We start from the raw sequence: 24,618 nt of genomic DNA, 5'->3' as shown, positions 1-24,618 counted from the left end.
CTACACTGTTAAAGGTATTATTTATTTTAATCAATAAGGTGTTTTATTTGATCATATTTACTTGCTGGTTGATTTAGTTTGTTTTTATTAATTATTTACATTTAGACCCCAACTTCAACCCACTTCTTTAAACTGTTTAAATCGGTATTCATATTCATATGTAAAATTCTAGATGCTAAAATTCAACATAAACAAACAAACAAACATTAAATAACCTCTGGTTTAGATCCCTTCATAAAGCCCTAGTCATATTCTAGTCAGATGGATCAGAATACGTGTCAGTAGACCATAATCTGTTATGATGCTGGTGAGGAGGATTGACACTAATCGGCAGATTAGCTATGCCACATATCACCTCCAACTCAATATTAACCTCAGCAAATACCATCAACATTTACTAGTCTTTTAGAAAAACAGCTGCAGCTACATAAGGGGAGCTTATCTAACATCAAAATAACCATGGTAGCTACAGACCGGTTGTGAGTGAGACTACTATATTTAGTCATTATTAAAGATATATAACAGGTAATCATGTATCGATCTATCTTTTAAAAAAATATATTTATGAATGAATGTAAATACTTGGCTACAGCTAATGCGACCTAGCCGTACTGTTAGCCACTAAGGTGGGGTGATTTCTCATCAGCATGTTTAAATTATCTGACATTTGTATCAGTTTAGTTCTACTAAAACTAGGCAACACAATGATCAGACTGACAACGCTTAGACTAGTTAGTTTAGATGGTACAAGTTAAGCTAACTCACCTGGCCGCAGTGGTGAAAGCCAAATTAGCTCTCGGCTAGCTACTTCAGTAATATCCCGAAATAACCGTAATAATCTCAAAATTCCTGTTCGGTATTTCCTCAAAACGATTTAATAGTGTTCGGAAAAACAAAATGCCGAGGATTAGTCCATCATTCAGTTAGTGTCTCATCGGTACGACACTGAGACTCAACAAGCCCTAGCATGGCTGTGATGGGTCGGGCCGGTGTATGAGCGGTTGATAGGCAACACACGAACTGTTTCCCAGCTGGGGCGTCGTCCAAGCTCGGCCCTCTTCGGAATCTTTCGGTCGCATTCGGCTCCGCTTTCGAAGTCTGTTGCGCGCGCTCGGTTGGTGTTCGGTTTTAGTCGGGGTTTTTTCGGAATTGTTCGGTCACAGTCGTTTTTTTAAACGATTTTGCCACTTGGTGGTGGTTGTTACGCACAGCTATAACTAAAATTAGCTTGTAATCTATTGTTAAAGTTAGGAGGAAACGTCTCTTTGTCCATAGCTATTTTTAATTTAAAGTACTTTATTGGATGATGTACTCGGGAAATGTACTCTATAGTGGAGCTTAAAGGGGTAAAGTGTGGCTATCGCTGTGGCTACTGTGGGAATGCAGGAGGTAAAGCTTCATACGGTAAGTGAAGCTGCATGGTATAACGTAAACACAAAACAACCAATTACAAAACACTGTATTTAAATACATAATAATAAATCATTATTGTGTACAGTCAGTTTTGTGAATATGAACAAGGCTATTTTGGAAGCGTTCAAAACGATAGTTTTGAATCATAAATGTTTTATTTGCTTTTTAGGGGGGGTTTACCATAACAGGAAATGTACAGTAAATCAGTGCTTCCTGGGTCATGTAAAACTGCGTTTTTTGTTCGTTAATATTCTGCTGACGTTACTTCCTTGTATTTTTTGGAACGCCCAATCACGTCACCTCATTAATATTAATAATTGTATTTAGTTTTTCAAGCGCCCACCTACTAAAGGCGGGGTTTCAGCATTTCAGACCAATCAGAGACTCGCACCGTGCGAACGTCATGCAGCGTAATTAATATTCATGAAACAGGCCTTTCCAATAGTAGGGTTTCTTTCTAATATGTTTCTGGGCGCAGCTGAGAGAGCGTGGAAATGGCAGCGGGTGGATCGTACAGTATTGTGGAGTATTTCGGGGGAGGTGACGGCTATCGCTGCGGTTACTGTAAACATGAAAACGGCAATTTCTCACACGGTGAGTGGATGTTAATCTGTTACCGATGGCTGGTGGTAAATCCTCAGTGAATTGACAGAACAGTCCAGGGAAGCCGGGTTTGACCAGGCTGTTTTGACTAGCTTTCAACGGTTTCGTCAACTGGTTAGCATGATTTGTGAAATGTTGAGGCGCTTAATTATATTAAAGTATTAGTTATATAGTTCCAAATGGGTTGTTTAAAGGATTTCATTGTGTAATCCATTAAAAACAGCACGATGGTTTCATTATATGTGGTGGATAGTAGACCTTGTCAGCCAAACGTTTCCTCACATTGTAATGTGTCAGTTTGCAACTTCAGAGGAGTATTTTTAAAACAGAGAAGATATAAATGATTTCTTAATGTGAAGTAATAGCAGAGGCCTGTTCATGTTTGTCCATCCCTGCCTGGACCAGTGTCATGTCCTTTTGCAATGGGTTTAACAGCCCAGATCTTTACAGGAACTGTGTGTTCAAAATGATAATAAAGTGCATATTTTATACCAATTAGATAATCAAATACAGGTTTAAATAAGTTTATGAAATAATGAATTTGCAATCTTCTAGAATCAATGCCACAGATCCCCAAAGATTATCCTTGTGTGAGGGACCACCCATGCTAAAATTTAAAGCCTTCTATATAGTTTCTTGCATAAAGGCCCAAGTTATACTATACTAAATTAATATCATAATCACATCTATAATATTTAGATTCTTTTAAGTTACATTATGATGTTTTTTTACTTGTTATAGAATTGTATTTAATTTAAGTGTTTGATAATTTATGGATTTTAATATAATTTATTTGGTTATATTTAATCTATATATTAAATCTTTTCTTATTTTATGTAGTAAATTATTTATTTTTACATTTTTCATGCTTTCTCTTGGACCCCCCTAGCACTCCCTTGCAATTTGAAAACCCTATACTATAGAGTTACAATATTACAGTTTAGATAGAAGTCTGGTCAATTTTAGAACATATGCCATACTTTTTGTAATTTCCAAATCCCATCATAGTGAAAAATGGTCCAGGGAATCACAAAAGTTATGTACTCAGTTTGTTTTTACTACAGCCACCAGATAATTGACATTTACATGTTTCTTGATGCTGATGTAGAACTGGTGCTAAAAGTGGCGACGTAAGCAGATGAACAAGGACTGCGAGGCTGCAGTGTTGTAATAGTGGGAAAGTTAGGTATAAATAGGGGGTAAACTTGTCTATGAATGAACATGCTGGAGATAATCTGATCCTGGTAATCTGCTCCATGCCACATAATGTGGAAAACCGGAAAAAGGAAGCGTGCCTCTGATGCTAATCCAGACGTGGCTGGAAGCCATCATAATGGGACCGTTAAGAGACGTTTGATTACTTTCGTTTGGCAGATGTCCTAAGTAACTTGCTTTGTCTATTTTAGTGACTTGCATAATGGTGATGATCTCCGTAACTCTTCACATCTTTGGGGGCTCTGTCTTTAACTGATAGGCCACCACGACCCATTTCAATTCTGACGTGTAGGAGAATAGTTTAACTGATTGCCAAAGTTTGTTTATTTATATGGCACAGTTTAATACAACTCAAATTGGCCAAAGTGCTTCACAAGCTAAAAACACAAGAAGATAGCAGAAATATACATATCCACATCACATAAACACACATACACATGAACCCATTGAAAGAAGCTCCCCATTTGTATTTAAAAGATGTTGTTTTAATAGCTTTGAACATGGGTAAGGATTTAGCAGATCGAATAGATTGAGGGAGGTCATTCCACAATTTAGGGCCTGCTCGAGAAAAAGCTCTGTCACCTCTATGTTTATATTTTGTCCTCTTTTTTTTTTTTTGAGTAATATGAACCAATTCATCATTCGCAATAAGTCTAAAGTCCCATTCACACCAAGAAGGATAACTATAAAGATAATGATATTAGCGTCCACACCAGTGAACGATATCGTCCGTTTATTCTAAGCGCATACTCGTCTGCCGCTTTAAATTCTCGAGCTCCTTCTAACAGGATGGATTCTGATTAGGTGTCAATGTTTTTATCGTTCATCAGCTGGAAAAAATCGTTCTGAAAGTGATTCCAACGATATCGTTTCTCTGTGGTTTTATCGTTGTTGTGGTGTGAACACTAATATTGAGAACAATTTTTAGAACTATATCTTTATCTTTATAGTTATCGCTAAAGACATTAATGATTATCTTGGAGTGCAATGCATTCATTGATGCACATTCATCTTCTTAATCTTTTTTTTTTTTTGTGTAATGTGCAGTAATGCAACAATAAATCTGAAATTGTAAAGGGATCAATTTTGGTTTCACCTTGACTTTTGAACAATAGTTTTCTCTCTTTTTTGGGCTGAGCTAACATTGTGTGTAAAGCTGTAACTTTTCTTTTGCGAAGTATAGGCTACTAACCAGTTACCATAAAGATCAGCACTTAGTGGAAAAGCTGGATGACTTAAGGACTGGAATAACTATATAGAGGTGAATGACTTGTCTTAAACCTTTCACTTTATCACTCTTCAATCATATTTATGCAATGAGATTGCATCATACTAATGCTTAACCCAGAGAAGACACACAGCCTGAATCCTTTGTCAGACACATGCTTCTGTTGCAAAATTATGAGTGCATTGATTGCATGAGTGCAATGAATATAAGGAGAAATTTCATTTATTACAATTTAGGTTTATTAAATGCTAGATATAGTTTATTTTGGAATCAAAATAACAGTATTAACCAGGAAAAAAGTACTTGATGAATAATTTTCAACTTTTAATTATAAACAACCATGGGACTCTTATTGTGAAATGTCTATGCTTAACTGTTACTGGCTGCTCATTCAAAACATGAGGGAGATAAAATATGCACTCCCACAACTCACACTGTCATGTATTACAATATTAACACCTAGTTATTATAATTCACCAACAGTAGATAATACTTCTCTTTGAAAAGTGCAGCACATTTATTTTTTAATGAAATCATCATCTTTTAAAGTTAGGCTGTATTGCGATTCCTGTTTTTACATCCCCAAATTAGGACTTGAAATGATAATTAAGATACTTTATGACCTGCGACTGAAATGCTAGCACTCTCAAGACCTGTTTGTGAATGTTTTATTAAGACAATGTTCAGAGCAGATTCTTTTGAATTATTTTACTTTGAGTAGTGCATTTAGAGGGTGTGTTGTATTGAATCAGTGATGCAGTAATAAATCAGACTGCAGGTTAACTGGCACAGGATGTGGCTCGGGTACTGAGGTCTGTCTTTTCAGGGCACAGACTAACTGTTGTGTGGTGCTCTAGGCCTGCCCTGAACTGTTTGCCAGTGATGTCTTTTTTTTGGTTGAGGAGATCATGCTTTGTGTTTGAGATGATTACTCACCGTTTTAGGACTTGTTTATCTGCCTCAAACCCAAATCAGGGGTTATTGTGCGGTGAAAAACAGGTGCCTTCGTATTGGTTAGATTAATGTATGATAAGGCAGGTAAAAACAAACCTCTTATTGTTTTTGTTGTGGTGATCTGACTGATGTCGTTTAATGGCTGTTTCTGGATTGTGTCGTGTTTGCCTGTTTGTTTTTGTTCTGAACTGTTGGCCTGGACTGTAGAGCTCAAAAGTGAGCGCTTGCTTTTCCTGGCCTGGATTCAGGAAGTATTAATACATTTCTTGATAATTTACATTCACATTTAGGGGGGAAAGGGAAGTGGTGTGTGGCCAAGTATGGTGACCCATACTCCATCCAAGTGTACACACAGTAGTGAACATACACCCGGTGCAGTGGGCGGTGTCCGGGGAGCAGTTGGGGGTTCAGTGCCTTGCTCAAGGGTCTCACCTCAGTCGTATTGAGGGTGGAGAGAGTTTTGGTTATTCACTCCCCCCACCTACAATCCCTGCCGGACCCGAGACTCGAACCCACGACCTTCAGGGTTACAAGTCCAACTCTCTATCCATTAGGCCACGACTGCCCCTGTATTCATTAGTGATCGACCGATATTGATTTTTTATAACCGATACCGATACCAATTATTTGCATGTCTATGTGCCCGATAACCGATATGCAGAACCGATATTTATTTACTGTTATAGAGTAAATAAATTACTGCGTGAAGTCCATACTTCACTTTGGTTTTTCCTCCTTTCAGTCATCTTAACAAAAAATGTTTTGAGAATTAGCAGTCTCTCATGCAGGGCTCTAGACTCATTGTTCCCACTGATCTCACTTTTGCGCACGAGCACATAATTTGGTTGCAATTTGTTTTTTGTTTTTGCTACAACATTTGATTAATCAGTGCATGCTGATGAACTTTTATCATAGTTTATAGTTATATGGTAACGAAAGTGTTCAACATTCAACTCATTCTTTTTCATGTGTATTATTTGTGATTTAAATTTTGTGAACAGGAATTCCTTTTTTCGTGCGCTTTTTACTTTCAAATTTGCGATCTTGGTGTCACATTTTACAAGAAAAGATCATTGTCTGTTTTGCTTATATCTATACACCTTTAACTTTTTAAGACTAAAACAAAAGATGGATTCATTGTTATTCTTAATTAAAAAGCGCAACAACAATAAAACAGTAAGTTGACAATGACAAACTCTTACATAACATTTATCAACAAAAACGAATAAGACGAGGCATGGCATAGGACACACCACATGCTGTACTATATACCTAGTATATTACAGAATGTTTAGCAAACTCTGAGGAATCAAATAAATATTAATATATATTTTTTTTAAATTAAGGAAAGCCTCCATAGCATAATGTGAGGTAAACCGCAAAGATAACAAGCTTCTCAAAACGAAAACAAAAAGAAAAGTAAAACTAAACTGGCTGTAGCTGACAGGACTTGCATGTTTTTTCTACAAGAACACCACCACGTTCACCTTCTCTGGTTTAAGAAGCGTCTTTTACATTAGTTTGAAAACAAAATCCTCCGTTGCGCTCCATCCGCGACGCGCACCTTCGCGCTCATGCTGACGCGGCGAGTATATATAAACCAGGCTCTACCCACTAAGCGCTCGTGCTGAAAGCACCTCTCTTCACGTGATCAGTGTAATCTGACTCCTGCTATAATGTGCTGCGGCTGGCAGCGCGCGCTGTATGAAGCAGACGCTTTGGAGTAGCGCAGACCATGCACTCGTACAAATGCGACCACGTCAAATTTTAACTCGCAAAAAATTACCATTTTGGTCGCAGTCTAGAGCCCTGTCATGTTAAATTTAATCTTCGTATTACAACAATAAAAAACATTTTATTTATAAAAAGCTTTAGCAGCAACACTAATATTAGCAGTAAGCAAAATGAACATAGAAAGTCTAATGTTTTCAAATGGAGAAAATAAAGGAAAGGATTTTATCAACTTCATTTTTAACTACAGTTTTAGTAGGTTTATAAGCTGTTTAATAGGATAAAGAGTGAAGAATAATTCACTGGATAATGTTAATTCAATGAATAATATTCTCTGGAATATTGGAATATAACAAGCATTGTATTTTATTGCATTTCTCAACTGGCATGCTCTAAATTATGCTGCTGACAGCGCGGTTTATCTATGCCTTTACACAGAACTATAGGCTACTCAAACTGCGATCGATCGCGGAGATAATAAATAATTAATTTCCATAGAGTTGTATTAATTTAGATGTTTATAAACGAAATAATGGTTATATAGTAAGTGTTAATACAATTTAGGGTGCTTCAAAAAAGTGAATCTTGTTAAAAGTTGCATGCGGTGTCCGAGCTGGAGCATTTCTTGAGCATCAACCCGCTGAGTGAACTGCAATATGAAGCGGCTTCACGAGACTAATGATGAGCATATAGACAACAGAGAGAGAATTAAATTCAATGCTTTTCTTTCCAACATGCAATCATTCATGGCTGTATTATTTAATTCATGCAAAGTTACGTCTTTATTGAGAGAGGACTTGACGGATTATCTACGTGACTCCGACTTCACGAGACTAATAGACCACAGAGAGAATTAAATTCAGCGCTTTTATTTCCACCATGTGCTAATTCATGGCTGTGTTATTTTAGGCAAAGTTATAGCCTATCTTTATAGGGACAGGGCTTGACAGAGTATCTTATTTATCATATTTCTTAGAGGCAAGTTGCATTTAAACTATATATCAGGCATTTATGTAATACATCTAATTTGTGCATTAATGCCTGTAATATTAAATAGTTTACTAACTACAGCAAATCAAGTACCTGCATGCAGTTGCTGTCTCGTCTCCCCTCAGATGCCCTGCAATTGCGATCCTGCGCGCAATTCTGAAAACGTCCACAAGATGGCGGTGTTTATCGGGGAATCCGATATTACAAAACCGATATTCGATTATGGAAAAATGCTTAAATATCGGGAAAAATATCGGTAAATCGATATATCGGTCGATCTCTAGTATTCATTAATTTGCTTTCCTTTGTTTCCCACCTTATTTGAATAAATCATGCTCAAGAACAGGGAAATCTCTAGATTACAGAAAAGATGTGGCAAAAATGATAAACAATAAAACTACATAGACATATTGATGTAGACAAAATGTAAAAACTGTAACTTGAATACAATGTAAGTCGCTTTGGATAAAAGCGTCTGCTAAATGCGTAAATGTAAAATGTAAAATAATATATTAATAGGAACTTTGCTGCCGTACCATGGGTGTAGCAGGCACAATGATATGACGCAGCGCCTGAAAGTAGTCCCCAGCTATATCATAACTATTTACCTAGACTACTTTCAGGTGCCTACTGCACCCATGGTATGGCAGCAAAGCTCCTTGATTATTACGCCGGAATGAGTATAGTATAGTCCCTAGCCATATCGGCCTAGAAAATCGCAACTTTTCATTTTCCATCAGTCTTAGTACACAATGTAACTATAGAAGAGTCAAGTTTTAAATAGGAAAAATATCGAAACTCTTTGGTCATTTGAGCGAGATTCTAACGGTCTAATCAGATTCAATGATCTATGCTAAGCTAAGCTAAAAGTGCTACCACCAGACCCAGAGATCAGCTGAATGGATTCAAAAATGGTAAAACTCGACTGTTTAACTCTTGGGGAGTGTTCCTTTAACCATTCCTGTTCAGCAGATTGAAAGAAGCATTAACACACCCCCTTGTGTCCAAAACCTTTCCAAAATCTACCAACAGCCTAACTTTGTTTTTAAATATTTTGTTAATTTTCACTAAAAATGATATAAAAATGGATGTATATGTGTATATCTCAAGTGACACATTTATTTTAGCCTGTACCACATTTATATATATCAGCCTGCCCTCTTGTTATTGATATGGCCATTTTGCTTTGACAAATTTATGGTATCAGTCACTCATTTTTAGTTTGGATATGCATCTTGATTAAAATGTCTTGTCAGTATTGTCTGGTTTTGATAATTATGTTTTTAATCCACAAGGTAGTCATTAGGTAGAGTCTCTTTAATCTGAAATTCTGTGTCAAAGATCTGCTTTGTGTTTGCATTAAGTGCATTATAGCTCAATCTAGATAAAGAGAAATCTTAACCCCACAGCCAAAAAACTGAGAGGATTCTCAGAGCTTTGAGGACTGATGTCCTGTACTTGTCCTTGTGTGGGAGCTTAATTCTCCATGACGTCAAAGGAAACATTTCCCTTTGTGAACAGTGTGTCACTGAGATGTGCTGTCAGGGGTCCATTTGAGGCTCGCCGGGTCTCATATCTGCAAAATATCTGCTTTCCTGCTGTGGCTCTACATGCATGCACACCAAGGTTATAATCGTTAACGAAAACGAACGAAAAAACGAAAACTAGGTGGGAAAAAACATTGTCGTTAACTGAAATAAAAATAAAAACGAGGCATTACAAAAAAACGATAACTAACTAAAACTGTAATGTGTGTTTGGCAAAACTAACTAAAATAAAATAAAATTATAGAGTAAATGTCCTTAGTTTTCGTCTTTGTCAAGGTCTTTAATTTTTAACGCTATTTAGAACATGCAGCGTATTCGTTCAGCTGCATTTCCTTTCCCTGCTCTCCCTCCGCCTCTCTGTCACTCATGTGTCTCTCACATGCGCGCGCGCGCGCACACACACACACACAGCCCCTCCCCTCCGTGCACACCGTGTCTCCATGAGAACGACTTCGTTAGACGTTGAAAGTTCGCGAAAGGTTGGTATCTCCACCTCTTGAACACATTCAATCAAACATTAATTAAAATATTTTAAATTCTGAATATAATTTTGTCAGTGTGTTAATGTTGACCCGAGAAGCGATTATGCCTCCTTTAGAAAGTTAACTAGTCGCAAGTTTGAGGTAAAATGCACTTTTTGGTTGTGGTTGTCGATGTCAAAACACTATATAAGCTGTGATTCAAATATAAAATAATGTTATGTAATTTTTTTACTTTTACACTGAATGTTTGCTGCTTCAATCCAGATGAGTAGGCTATTGACTGTAGGCTATAGGGTAAATTTAGTATAGGGTGTGAAAATTGTACAGCTGTGGTATTTGTAGGGTGTGTAGATTCTAGAACGTGTAGATTTTTTTGGTACGGCGTGTGGATTTTGTAAGAGGTATTCTTACACATGCTCACACACACACACACACACACACACACTCAAGCAACACACACACACGCGCACACACTCTTGCTCACTCACTCGCACACACACACACACACACTCTTGCTCACTCGCGATCGCACGCGCAAACACTCACACATGCTCACTCACCCATGCACACTCACTCACGCACACACCCACACTAAAAAAAATTGAAAAGCTGTATTTTAAACAGGTGATTCATTAATGCAAGGGACTTACATTATTTTGTTTACCATGTTGGAACTTGTCGGGACACAAGTTTATTTTTTATTTTTATTAGTTATGTTCTTTTCTCAGATTGAGCTCCCTGACAATCTTGACAGAAATGTCTTGTGTGGCTCAAAAATGGGTTGAATACATGTGGTTCATGTATGTCTTCTTTAGTCTGTTGGCTATTTTGTTTTTTTCTTGGCACACGTACGTCACTTACACATTTTGCACTTACTGCGGAGACGGTTTACATACATATTATTTGTGCCCATATGTACATTTTATGTAAAGTAAAGTAAAGTAAAGTCGTGACGTATTGTCAAGTATGGTGACCCATACTCGAAATTGGTGCTCTGCGTTTAACCCATCCAAGTGCACACACACAGCAGTGAGTAGTGAACAAAAGCACACACACACACACACACACCGTGAACACACACCCGGAGCAGTGGGCAGCATTTATGCTGCAGCGCCCGGGGAGCAGTTGGGGGTTCGGTGTCTTGCTCAAGGGCACCTCAGTCGTGGTATTGAGGGTGGAGAGAGCGCTGGACATTCACTCCCCCCACCTACAATTCCTGCCGGCCCGAGACTCGAACCCGCAACCTTTCGATTACGAGTCCGACTCTCTAACCATTAGGCCACGACTTCCCCAAAAGGGGAAGGGGGAAAGGGACGTTCTCTGCATTTAACCCATCCAGGTACACCTGGAGCAGCGGGCAGCCATCAATGCGGCGCCCGGGGAGCAGTTGAGGGGTTCGGTGCCTTGCTCAAGGGTCTCACCTCAGTCGTGGTTGCCGGACCTGAGACTCGAACCCACGACCTTCGGGTTACAAGTCCAACTCTCTATCCATTAGGCCACGACTGCCCCCTGTACTGGTGTTATTGTTGAATACATATTTTCTAAAATTGTATGATGGTTTTGTTGAGTTATTATTACACAATACTTTTTCGGACCTTTTTGAATCTTGCCCCTGACAAATAACCCAAATTACAAAAAAAGACTAAAACTAACACTAAAACTAATAAAAACTAAACTAAAACTAAGCATTTTCAAAAAATAAAAACTAAACTAAACTAGCAAACTCACTTTAAAAACTAATTAAAACTAAACTGAATTTGAAAACAAAAAGTCAAAACGAAATAAAAATAAAAACTAATGAAAAATGCAAAACTATAATAACCCTGATGCACACACAGCTTCTTAAGTGTTCAAGTGATCGTGCATGTCTTTATTTAAGAGGTTGATCCTAAGTTTGTGTTGTATGTTCTAAATGCTGTTGTTCTCTCTCTAGGCATGTGGTCCCATACTATGACAGTGCAGGACTACCAAGATCTCATCGACAGAGGCTGGAGAAGGTGCTGATATTGTTATTGTCTGACTCCTGAAGTGCATGTTTCAAAATATAGTCTTCTGACTTTAAATCATGTGCTGCATAAATAGGTTTTCTTGCATAATGTCTTAGCAGGAAACACTATTACACATGAACAGGATGTAGTAGTCTGGTCAGTGTAATGAGCTTAACACAGTGACCGAATCAGACCTACTCCCTGAGCTGTCTCACAGACCTCTTACAACCAGACAAATGGGTTTTTGTGCACTTGACAGGCACACTGCCTGAAACCATAATTTTAGACCATTTTTCTGGACTTGATGTGATCTATTTGAGTGTAATGTACATTTTCAAATAAGTGTACAGTGCCAGGTTTATTTAAAACAAAATTTAAATGACAATTTATATAAAATGTTCAATTTAAATGAACAATCATTTATTACAACAATTTTAAATTTAATGATATTATATTATATTTAAATTAAATTGATCTTTCCTTTTATTTTTTTTAGAAGTGGCAAATATGTTTACAAACCTATTATGAATAAGACATGCTGTCCACAGTACACCATCAGGTAAATGAATCAAATGTTTTCTTTTGACTATGTACAGTAGGATACTCTGAGGTATAATAAAATTAATATCTGATAGTTAAATGTATTGAGTTATATTTTTAAATGTATGTATTGCAGCTCAGAAATGCTAATGAACAATTTGCAACATGTCAAATGTTACGTGTTGTTTTCACTCTTTATATATTAATGTGCTGCTGTACTTGTTTTATGAAGGTGCCATGCTTTGAACTTCCATCCATCGAAGACTCACAAAAAGACCTTGAAGAAGGTGAACAGTTTCCTCTCCAAAGGAGAGATGCCAGTAGAGAAGCATGATGAGGGACATGAAGGTGAGCGCCTTTTACTGGATATCAGGTTGCTGGTGGTGACTTACACAGCAATGTCAAGATCCACAAGCATGAAGCCTGGATGCTATGGTGGATGTTTATTTTCTCCATGTTTCTGTGGACTGCATGAGTGGCATTGTGAGTGTGGTTATCTTAAATGTGCATGTGTTGATTTTTTAGGAGAGCCTATGGACTCTGTGCATGAAGAGGGTGTTCAACCACCTCCTCAAGACCCTCTGAAAATAGACCACAGTGAAGTACAGGACATCAGCACCAGCCCAGACACAGACATCACCAACTCAACTGCACCAACAACGCCCAGAGACGACGCAGCACCCACCCCAGCAGAGAAAACCACTAATGTTATGCCAAAACCAGGTCAGTCTCATAGAATCTGCATATTTAGTATTTATACTTTAACTCTCATGAGCTTTAAGTACAAATAATTTACTTTAGTTTTTTTCTGTACGAGTTTGGATCGTTTCAGTCAGTGAGTGAGTCATTGAACTGATTGGCTAATAAACTAATACTGTATGCTTGAGACAGATTGAAAAAAAATAATTTAGATGTGAATCATTCTACACTGGAAAGGCACTGCTGTTGTGTGCAACCAGTGGTCCTCACAACAGAAAGATGTGTTGTCTTATTAGTTATTTTGCAATTCCCATGATATCTTTCTCGTCATTCAGTTCAGACTGCAATATCACTGTAATATCACTGTGCCTGCTGCACCCACAGTACAGCAGTGCATTTCCTTGATTATTACGCCGGAACGAGAGTATAGTTCCTAGCCATATCAGCCTAGAAAATAGCAACTTTTCATTTTCCGTCAGTCTTAGTGCACGATGTAATTACAGAAGAGTCAAGTTTTAAATAGGAAAATTATCGACACTCTTTAGTCATTTTTGATGACCAAATGTTAATGGTCTAATCCGATTCAATGATCTATGCTAAGCTAAGCTAAAAGTGCTTCCGCCAGACCCAGAGATTGGCTGAATGGATTGAAAAACGGTAAAACTCACCGGTTTAAATCTAGGGGAGTTGTAAAATGAGCCTATTTCAAAAAAAGGTGGAGTGTTCCTTTTAAGAACAATTAAAGCAGTAGTTCTCAATCTTTTTGACTCTAAGGTCCCTCATTGTCCACAGCAATATTTGAAGACCCTATGACATCCTGCTGTGTTATTTTACTGGTCTGACTAGTAAAATGCATATTCATGATAAAATGTCCATTTTAATGCTTGTATTGTGTCCTTTTAAATGAAGTCGTTTTGAGGCCTTGCTGGAAATTTGCTAAGGTGCCTAGATGTGCACCATCTCCCAGTTTGAGAACCACTGCGTTAAGAAAACCTAATGTTATTAAAATCATCTTCTGAATGAGAACCAGTTGTCAATTCCTAACCGGACTGTTAACCAGAAGATGTTCCTCTGAGCAACACTAGAGGGCAGCATTGGTTAAAAAATAAATGTGACATCTCCTTGGGGCATATTGTGTTTTGTTCCTTCCTCTGTCACCTTATGTGTTCCTGAAAATATCACGTTTCATGTCAAACAGAATTTCACCCCTTATTGAAATGAAAATGTGTTCGGCTTTATCAGAGGTATCTACTGTGAGTCAACACTTCGCTTTCCTTTATATAAGCGTATAATATATTCCCAGTAGACTTGAGGCACAAGGACCGTACATCTCTGAATATGAGTTATAGACAAATTAAAAGTCCCATACATCTACAGGCACCTGGAATGAGCACCCCCACAGAACGGTCCGGAAATGGGAAGGATTTATAGAGCCTCCCAAAAGGAGGAGAAAACTCTCGCTCTCTCTCTATCTCCAAATGGAAACCACCTGGTGACAAAATTTATCGCAGGTTGCTTTATGACCATCTTTATGTCTGAGTTATGTCTGTTGTTAGCGTTGATGCAGATGCAGCTAAATGACTGACTCCACACCGGAGGTTAACACACTGGTTATAAACAGCAGAATCTGTGAATGGTTTCTCTGGACATTTGAGCTGAATGGAGCGAGTACATGTGAACAGGCTTAGACCTTCACTCGTAATTCATGTTAATGAGAAACAAAGAAAGAACAATTAAAACTAGATTTTTTTTTATGACCCTGTCAAAATCTGGAAACTGTATTAAGTGGTTGCTAAGGTGTTTTCAGCAGTTGATAGCTGGTTGCTAGAATGTTTTAGGTGATTGCCGTCTTGGTCTTCAGAGGGTATAAGTAATAATAGTGAATACTATCAGCACAAGACACGTGATTGAGGAATCATTTATACACTATTGTTCAAAATTTGGGTCTGTATGATTTTTAAAATGTATTTGATTCTCTTTTACATTCACCAAGGCTGCATTAATTTGATCAAAAATACAGGAAAATAATAATATTGTGAAATATACCATTTAAAAGAACTGTTTTCTATTTGAATATATTTTCATATGTAATTTATTCCTGTGATGCAAAGCTGATTTTCAGCGTCATTACTCCATGACCCTTCAGAAATCATTCTAATATGCTGATTTGCTGCTCAACAAACATTCCTTATTATCAATGTTGAAAATAGGCATGCTGCTTCATATTTTTATTTTTAAAGAATAGAGATAAACATAACTTGACTTTTGATCAATTTAATGCATCCTTTTGAAGGTTATTTTCTTGTAAATAAATACATAAATCTTTAAAACCCCAAACTTTTCTATCTGTATCACAAGTTATGTATGTTGTATTTTTGGATGAAAGAAGAAGTATTTCAGTGAGCAGCATTAATTATGCAAAGAAACATAAACATTAATAGTAGGACTGTCAGTGAATATTTTTAATTGCAGTGTCAAAAGGCCAATCATTTGTTCAGTTGATTTTGTTTTCACAGGTTCATGAAATCTGAATATGGACTCAACATGAGACCATATTTGAAATTTCTTCTACTTTCTTAATTTGGTGCATTTCTGAGTGAAACGGGACATTCAGCAATTAAAAAAAAATAAAATAAAAAAAAGGTTGTGAAATGGGAATTGATATATCTGGATTGTAACAAGGACATTGTAAAGAGTATAATAATGTTGATAAATCTTGCACTAAAAGGAATGTGTATTAGTGTAGATTTAGATTTGATGTTGACTGAGTGCTTCTGCCTTGTGTGTTTGTGTGTTGACCGTGCCAGTAAAGGCTGCTCCAGGTAGTAAAAGTGTTTCTCTTCTCCACGCCCCACTATTCCTCTTTTCATATGTTTTCCTCTCATAAAGAAGTGTGCCAGCTCTAATTCACCCGGCCCTGACTCATCCCGCACAGCAAATATACCTTCCACTGTCCCCTCAGGGAGTGTGTGTGTGTGTGTGTGTGTGTCTGCAAGAGTGCTTGCATCTGAAGGAATGTTTCTTTGTGTTTCTGCTGCCTGTACATTAGCGTGCGTAACCGTATATGTGTGTCCATGAGTCCTCAAGGAAAGGCAGTTCTGGACTTTTTACGAACTGTTAACTGCTAGAGAGGGAGAATGTGTCTTCCGCAGGAACAGATCTGTCAGAGTTTATCTCTCCCTTGCACACAACGGCCTGCTTGCAGCAGCACGCGTTTACTGCTAAAGGTCTGTGCGACCGCAGTACAATCCGGTCAGTGTTTCTAGTCAAGCGTGATAATCTTCAGTGTTTATAGGTCAGCATTTGACCGTGACCCATTTAATTAGTCTTAAAGGAACACTCCACTTTTTTTGGAAATAGCCTCATTTTATAACTCCCCTAGAGATAAACAGTTGAGTTTTACCGTTTTTGAATCCATTCAGCCGATCTCCGGGTCTGGCGGTAGCACTTTTAGCTTAGCTTAGCATAGATCATTGAATCGGATTAGACCATTAACATTTGGTCATCAAAAATGACCAAAGAGTTTCGCTAATTTTCCTATTTAAAGCTCGTCTCTTCTGTTTTTACATCGTGCACTAAGACCGATGGAAAATTAAAAGCTGCTAAAGTGCTAAAGCTAAAAGTGCTTCCGCCAGACCCGGAGATCGGCTGAATGGATTCAAAAACGGTAAAACTCAACGGTTTATCTCAAGGGGAGTTGTAAAATGAGCCTATTTCCAAAAAAAGTCGAGTGTTCCTTTAAAACAGTCTCACTCTTGATTGATTAGTGCATGTTTGAATGAATAATAATTTATTCAGTGTCCCAGCCTGAGTTTGGATCTAGTTCCTTCCAAAGTTTTATTCTTGCCTACCTACTAATCTTAAAAAGTTGATAGGTCACTCGCTCACTGTCATGCAAAACTATATTCATTTTTTTCTTCTGTACAAAAGAAGATACTAAAGGTATAAAGATTTTTTCTTTGTCCATACAATGAAAGTCAATCGGGTCCAATGTTATTTGGACCCCAAAAATTCCTCAAAATATCTTCATTTTTATTTCCTACAGAAGAAATTAAGTCATACATGTTGCATGTTCCTTTAAAAAGACTTTCCTCACTTCAGTTGCCTTGTTTATTGGAGATTGTAAGGTGCTGTCTTGGAATCAGATGTAATGTGAAAAGTGCTATACTAATATTTTTAAGGTGACTGAAAACCTATTGCAATTATAGGAACCACGAACCCCTGTAAGCAGTGTCAAGGGGTTTCTTAATGTGTGCTTGAGTTGAGTAGTGTGCAGATGCATTCATATGATACTCTACTGTATTGTAACCAGGCAACACCACACCAGCTCCGGTCCACTCCGAGTTCAGTTAAACAGTGCGAGTAAGAGAACTCAGGCTGTCTTTGTCCTGGATCCGGCCCAGCGTCTGCTCTAGCTCTCTCGCTCATGTTTACTCTGGTTTGGAGGAAAGCCATTCGACATCTCTATCATCCCTTTGCTGTATTTACAACCCTGGCCGGAAACATTCCCTCCTCTAAGTCAACTGGAGGTAGTAACAGGAAAAGAGGGAGGAATGAATGTTAAGAAAGAGCTAATTGTCTCAACGACTCTGGCTCTTTGTCGGAGGAAGTCACAGAGCAGCGCTCGGAGGTCCTGTAGGAGGTGCCACGTCTCATGCGAAGCGTGTAAAGGCCAGATTTATTTGAGGAAAGTGTAAATAGTCTGTTATCAATGTGCTTTTTAAAGCTGGTCCAAATCTGCGCTTTGTGAAGCAAGTGCAACTAACAAGTTGCTTCCGGTTAATGCTGCACTTCTAAAGATAACTTATAAGACATCTACAGTTTATTGTAGTATTAAATTAAAGAAAGAAAACGTTGTTCATGGGTGAATCTCTTGAAACTTGTCCAAGTCAAATGTTTTTTTTTTTTTTTTTTTTAAGAAAAAAAAAGAAATATTATAGGTCAAAAGAACTGTTTCTATTTAAATGTGTTTTCAAATATAATTTATTCCTCTGAAGGCAAAACTGAATTTTCAGCATGATTACTCCAGGCTTCAGTGTCACACGATCCTTCAGAAATCATTCTAATGTGCAGATTTTTATCAATATTGTTATCAATATTGAGTTGTACAGCTTAATATTTTTGTGGAAACTACGATACATATTTTGATCAAAAGAGAGTTCAGAAGAACAGCATTTATTTAAAATAGAAAACCTTTGTAATATTATAAATGTCTTTTAATGTCACTTGATCAGTTTAATATGTATTTGCTAAATAAAAGTATTGATTTCTTTAAAAAAAAAAAAATCTTTACTTGATACTCTAGAACAGGGGTCTTCAACTAAAATAGCTTGAGGTCCAGTAATGAACCCTCCCCACCAGCCGACGTCCGGACAATTCTAAAAAACAATTGATGGTTTTTGCGAGGCCAGGGTATATGCAAGATATTTAAGCTTAATTTCAAGACTTTTAAAGACCTTTTTTAAAACCTGCACAAAAATAAAATAAATAAATAAAATAAAAAGACTGTAAAAAGCATGATTTACAGTTCAGATGCAGGTTTTCACAAAAACAATCAAGTATTATATTAATTAAATAACATATAAATATATTTTACTGCCTTAATTGTTTACATTTTACAACACATTATCTTCTTGTTGATCCACCAGTTCACATTTACAACTCTGCGTGTTTGCTGCTTAAAATCATGGGTTGTTTTCACATTGGTCTTTGACAACAGCAGACGTACAGGCTGATTGAAAATGGAAAATCATTCTCTTCCAGCGGGTGGCGCTTTCGGAATGGCAGTACACAAGCCCAAGAGACAGACTCCACAAAACAGCGCAGTAGCTGAATCTGAAACGTGCAGCGCTCATATTTATTCAATGAATAGCCTTTTTAAGTTTAATCGCAATTCTTGTCTTTCAGTCCCCACATTTAAGACCTCCTGAAATCATAATTAAGATTTTCTTGTACCATCTAAGACTTTTTAAGGACCCGTCAACTTTCCTAATTTTTGAAAATGGCATCGTTTTTCACTCACTGAAAGTTTCATCTGTCCGCGCGCATGCAGCGCACCGCTCTTTGCTCTCATCACTGCACGCACGATTGCGCCCAAATGGCTCTAGAGCTGACCTTGATGTGCTTAATATAAATTTTATTTATTAAATTAGCGTTTGGTATTTATTCATTTCATTATGTCAAAAGCCTTCACGAATTCGGACCGGGGTCTGCCAGTTGGCGACCCCACTACCACTACCGTACAGACTACAAAAGCTGCGCCGGCTGAAATAGAAGCGCCCCGTCAGGTATAAATCTTAACCTTCTGTTTTGGCTGTAGACGGGTCCGTATGGGACGGCTTTTGGGTCCGGACCAGGACCGCGGTCCGCCTGTTAGTGACCTATGCTCTAGAATAAAACTATTCTAAACTTGAAATTGTGATGTTCATCATGGAAGTATTTGGTATTTGTTGTCCAGACCTTGACTCTTTGCTATAGTAGTAAAAAATGACTGTCATGATAATCATCATGTAAATTTTCGTCATGTAAATATATAATTCCTTATTTTAATTCAATTTTATTTGATTTATGCTTCTGACAGGTTTTATGAGATGCACTTAGGTATTGTATCTCGGATGGGTTGATGGCAGGCAGGCTGGCACAGGGACAGGCAGGAAATGGCCCTGCTTTCCTTATTGCTCCAAACAGGATGTCGGCGTGTAAACTGTTGACATAGGATGCCGGGAGCACTCCGAGGGGCTGGCGTCGGTCCAGGGAGATTGAGGGGGGATACAGAGAGAGAGGGAGGGAGCGAGCGAGCAGGTTATTGTACTCTATACACAGATATATACTACCAAAGTTCAAAATGCGTTATCACACATAAACTGTTTAGCTTGCACAGTCCAACAAATGAACCAGTTTTGTTCTCGACCGCTAGAACAGGATGTGAAGCATTTCATTTTGCACTTCTGGTGTCAAATATGTGTGTCTGTTTTCATAATTGCCAGCTAATCCTTTTCGAAAACGCCTACAGGCATATCTAGAGACCAGAATCTTTAGCAAATGCATTGCAATACCCAGCCAAGCATCCTAAAATCAAAGCAGCAAGCAGTTTTACACCACTCATATTATTCTCGGAAAATTGTTTTATAGATAGAAACGTGATTATGCTTCAGAATAGAAACTGGAGTAGAGTGTGTGTCCAAGCGTTAGCTCGGCATTACACCATATAGCCCACTCTCTAATCTTTTCTCAATAGTAAATGGATGGCCGGCTGCCAGGGCTGCCACCGCACGCTCTGAAACAGTAACTGACGCGATGACCCTCTCCGTCCCCCCTTTTCCTGCCTGTCGTTCTCGATCTGGGATTACCACCTCCTTCGGTTTCCTTCAGGGCAAACGAACAACCATCTTGACACTTTCATGTGAACCTGCGAGCGCCCTGAACAATCCTCGCAAAAGCAGCGGGAGTCAACAAACAGCCCTGTTGTTTTACAGCTGCGATGATGTCATGATATCAGAGGAGCGCAAATGACTTCCATCTAAACGGGAGGATCCGGCCCTGCGCTTGCTAATGCAAACTAGGCGACTCATTGGAGCGCACACATCGTGCTCGTAACTCGCTCAAAGGATCACGCTCTCCTACCATTAGCAAACGTGCCCGCGAGCCGCTTATGGAAACATGCTCTCACACCCAGCAAAACGGCTCCAAATGTGGGATGTGCTCAAGACCTGTTATTGATTATACCGCTCCTCTAGCAGTGGTAGTCTGTAAATGGACGCTTAGTTTTGTTTCAGATGGGCATCCCGGCCCGCAGGTTTTTTAGACTCCTGCTGCTGGTTTTGGCTCTTTTTGGAGATATCAAGTTTTCCACTGTGCTGAACTATTTATTTGACATCTTTTAGACTCAGGGTGTGCCTCTGCCTGTGGGCGAATGTTCTTAAAAATTACACATGGCTAACCAAGTCAACACAAAATCAAAATTGACCTCATTAATTTCTTGGTCTTAATGTGCATGATTTATCAGTGCATGTTATTCTAAAGAATTGAATACGTTTGGGAGTTTAAAAACTTGTAAAAACACCCTTTTGATGCCGTCCAATAAATTCATCATGGATGAAATCAGTTCTCCGCCTCCAATTTGCTTTGTCGTTCAGAAATGCGTCACATAAATAAAATGCAAATACCGTATCATAACAGATCGAAAACCTTTCCTTCCATTTCTTTTGTGGAATTTTTTTACCACCAATAATTAAACAAATTCTTCACAAATAAAGCTGTCTTTGTGGTACGAAATACTTTTTTTTTTTTTTTTTTTTAAAGAAAGTAATACTTTTATTCAGCAAGAATGCATTAAATGAAGCACGACAGTTAAAACATTTGTTACAACAGATGATGATGTATCCATGCAAACAAATCAGCATATTAGAATGATTTCTGAAGGATCATGTGGCAGTAAAGACAGTAAATTTATAATATTACAAAAATTTTCTATTTCAGATGCTGTTCTTCTGAACTTTCTATTGATCAAAACGGTTATCGTGGTTTCCACAAAAATATTAAGTACAACTCAATATTGATAATAATAATGAATGTGTCTTGAGCAGCAAATCGGAAAATTGGAGTGTTTTCTGAAGGATCATGTGACACTAAAGCCTGGAGTAATGATGCTGAAAATTCAGCTTTACGTCACAGGAATAAATAGCATTTTAAAATATAATAAAATAGAAAACACTGATTTTAAATTGTAATAATATTTCACAATATTACAGTTTTTACTGTATTTTTGGTCAAATAAATGCAGCCTTGGAGAGCAAAGGGGATTTATTTTTTTTCTTTCAAAAATCTTACCGACCACAAAGTTTTGAACAGTAGTCCAATTTCTTAAGGTTAGGACAATGCACTAATGCTTGTACTGTCAATTGGTGATTTAGTCAACTCTCAAATATCTTCTATCATTGTTTTCTTCTTAATTCTAGGTAAGGGAGCTGATCCCAACAGGCCTTTGTGTCGGAAAGCTAAGGACCTCAGGAAAGAAAGACGACTTCAAAAGGAGCAACAGAAGCAGCAAGAAGCAGTGTCTTCCTCTGTGAATCCAGCCACATCAAAATCTTCATCTAATCAGCCCAAATCATTGGAGGAGTTCAATATCGAGTCCTTACCCGATGACCCTCTGCACCGTTTAGAGGTAACAACTTTGCTTGTATGTATTACTTCTTTAAATAACCGTAACAGGCCAAAGCAAGAGAGGATGCACCAATCAAAACTAACCGATCTCAAAGGTGTAACTCTCACACCCAGTGGTTTGAGTCTCCTGGGTGAATATTCCAGGCTGTCCTCTTCAGAAACAATCCTCTCCTGCTTTTGTTGCGATTGCTTGGGTGAAGTCAGCATGGGTAAACAGCCAACGTTTTTGCTCTCTAAGCAAGTCTGTATGAAAGACCGTCTTATACCCCAAACGTCATTGTCCCTGGAGACTGCACTGGGCCGGTTCATCTCTTAATTAGCTTGTCGACTGGATTGATTTGATTGACTTCAATTATCTTAAGTGGATAGCAGTCAATGTCACTGTCATCTGAACAAGGTTAGTGGTTCACCTTAGAAACAATACATGAGAAAATCCCAAGACTTCATGGCCAGCTCTAAAAGCAACTCGTGTACAAAAACTCTTGTTCATTATGAACTTTTGCATACAAACACTTTGTGCATTTATTTATTCCAAAATGTAATGAATGTAATGACAGACGCTTGTATTGAAATCTAAATCCTTAGAGTGTAGTTTGATGTTAGTTAAGCTCTGTCCTTGTAGTCTGTTTGTTGCCACTTATCGCTCTGGCGCACAATGAAAATGGATGTGTTTATAGCAGTGTGTGGAGTATCACAAGTTTTCTTTCCAGACTTCATTATTTTATCACTTGTTAAATGGGGGTGTTGAGGCTAATTTCTGTAAATCTCAGTTGTGGGGTCATTAAGCCCTCGGAGAGGGACCTCAGAGACACCCAGCCTAATGAGATGTTTACATGCAGCCAATCAGACATGTGTGGAGTTATAATACACAGCACACTGTAAATGAAGCATTCCTTGTTTGACAGGGAAAAGATTACTTTATGAAGACCTTGGCACATTTTACATCTTTGGCTTTTGAAGCTGAGTTCATTAAATTAATGTTCTGGGTTCAGTACGTATTGAAAGAATAGTTTACCCAAAAATGAAAAAGTTTATCTTACAAGACACAAAAACGGAGATCTGAGCAATGCTTTTCTATGAGTTAATAAAAGTACTCCAAATCACTCTATATGCTATATTCCAAGTCTTCTGAAGTCATTTAAGTCATTATTGCCTGGTATTCCTCATCTCTTCCTTTATTTTCATTGTATGCGAAACTTTAACAGATTTGCTTGAGAGATTGGATATAACTTTACACATGCAAATTTAGTGAGTCAGTAGTTAGGGTGATTTTCTTGTAGCAATGCACAAAAATTTTAGTTTTTTAAATAATTTTTTTCATTTGTCAAATTGAAAAGTGACTGTAACAACATTTAGAATCTTACAGAAGATTTCTGTTTCAATTAAATGCTATTTTTGTAAACTGTCTATTCATCAAAGAATCCTGAAAAAATGTTGACAAAAATATCAAGCAGCACAACTGTTTTCAACATTGATAATAATAAGAAATGAGCAGCAAATCAGCATCTTAGAATGATTTCTGAAGGATCAAGAGTGAAGACTGGAGTAATGATGCTGAAAATTCAGCGCTGCATCACAGCAATAAATTACATTTTAAAAAACATTCAATTACAAAAGTTATTTTAAAATGTTATAATATTTCACAATATTACTGTTTTTGCTGTATGTTTTGATAAATACATACATAAATGCAGCCTTACAGACTCCAAACTTTGCACAGTAGTGTATTGTTAGAACTTGAGATATTTTAATATTGCATTGCCTGTTTACTGTAGCCTTGATTTTTGGAGTCAAAAAGATTTTCTGTTCTAATAATTTTTGTGCTGCAAGTGCTTTTTGCTTTAGGTTAACTTGTATTGAACCCCAGAACATTAAAAGTATATCTGTGCTTCCCAAACCTGTTCTGGAGGCCCCCCTGCCCTGCACATTTTGTATGCCTCCCTTATCAGACCTGATTCATGTCTTGCAGCCTTTACCAACGAGCTGATGAGTTGAATCAGATGTGTTAGATAAGGGAGACGCAGGGCTAGGGGTCCTCCAGGAATGGTTTGGGAAGCACTGTT

At 37.8% G+C, this 24,618-nt stretch overlaps 2 protein-coding genes across 9 annotated transcripts in view; one reads left to right on the top strand and one right to left on the bottom strand.

Annotated features, from left to right (window-relative positions):
• The window catches only part of LOC306884608 (CSC1-like protein 2), a 33,700-nt gene extending 32,662 nt beyond the window's left edge, over nt 1-1,038 (bottom strand). Inside the window, exon 1 of one of the 2 annotated variants that reach the window (XM_079440611.1) lies at nt 766-1,038. The gene's annotated coding sequence lies outside the window, so the exon portion shown is untranslated. The remainder of the gene's footprint in view (nt 1-765) is intronic. The other variant, XM_079440610.1, reaches the window with a different exon arrangement.
• The window catches only part of LOC306884609 (arginyl-tRNA--protein transferase 1-like), a 129,675-nt gene that overhangs the window by 33,511 nt on the left and 71,546 nt on the right, over nt 1-24,618 (top strand). For 2 of the 7 annotated variants that reach the window (XM_079440615.1, XM_079440614.1), the window contains exons 1-6: nt 1,160-1,404; nt 12,097-12,160; nt 12,648-12,710; nt 12,924-13,039; nt 13,217-13,414; nt 22,348-22,556. In XM_079440615.1, the coding sequence (XP_079296741.1) occupies nt 1,320-1,404; nt 12,097-12,160; nt 12,648-12,710; nt 12,924-13,039; nt 13,217-13,414; nt 22,348-22,556 (735 nt within the window). In that variant the 5' untranslated portion in view covers nt 1,160-1,319. Of the gene's footprint in view, nt 1-1,159; nt 1,405-1,859; nt 2,008-12,096; nt 12,161-12,647; nt 12,711-12,923; nt 13,040-13,216; nt 13,415-22,347; nt 22,557-24,618 lie in introns of those variants that run through there. The other 5 variants (XM_079440616.1, XM_079440617.1, XM_079440613.1 and 2 more) reach the window with 4 other exon arrangements.

Source organism: Barbus barbus, assembly GCF_936440315.1.
Source record: "Barbus barbus genome assembly, chromosome: 18".
NCBI lineage: Eukaryota > Metazoa > Chordata > Actinopteri > Cypriniformes > Cyprinidae > Barbus > Barbus barbus.
This window is presented reverse-complemented; position numbering and strand designations above follow the sequence as displayed.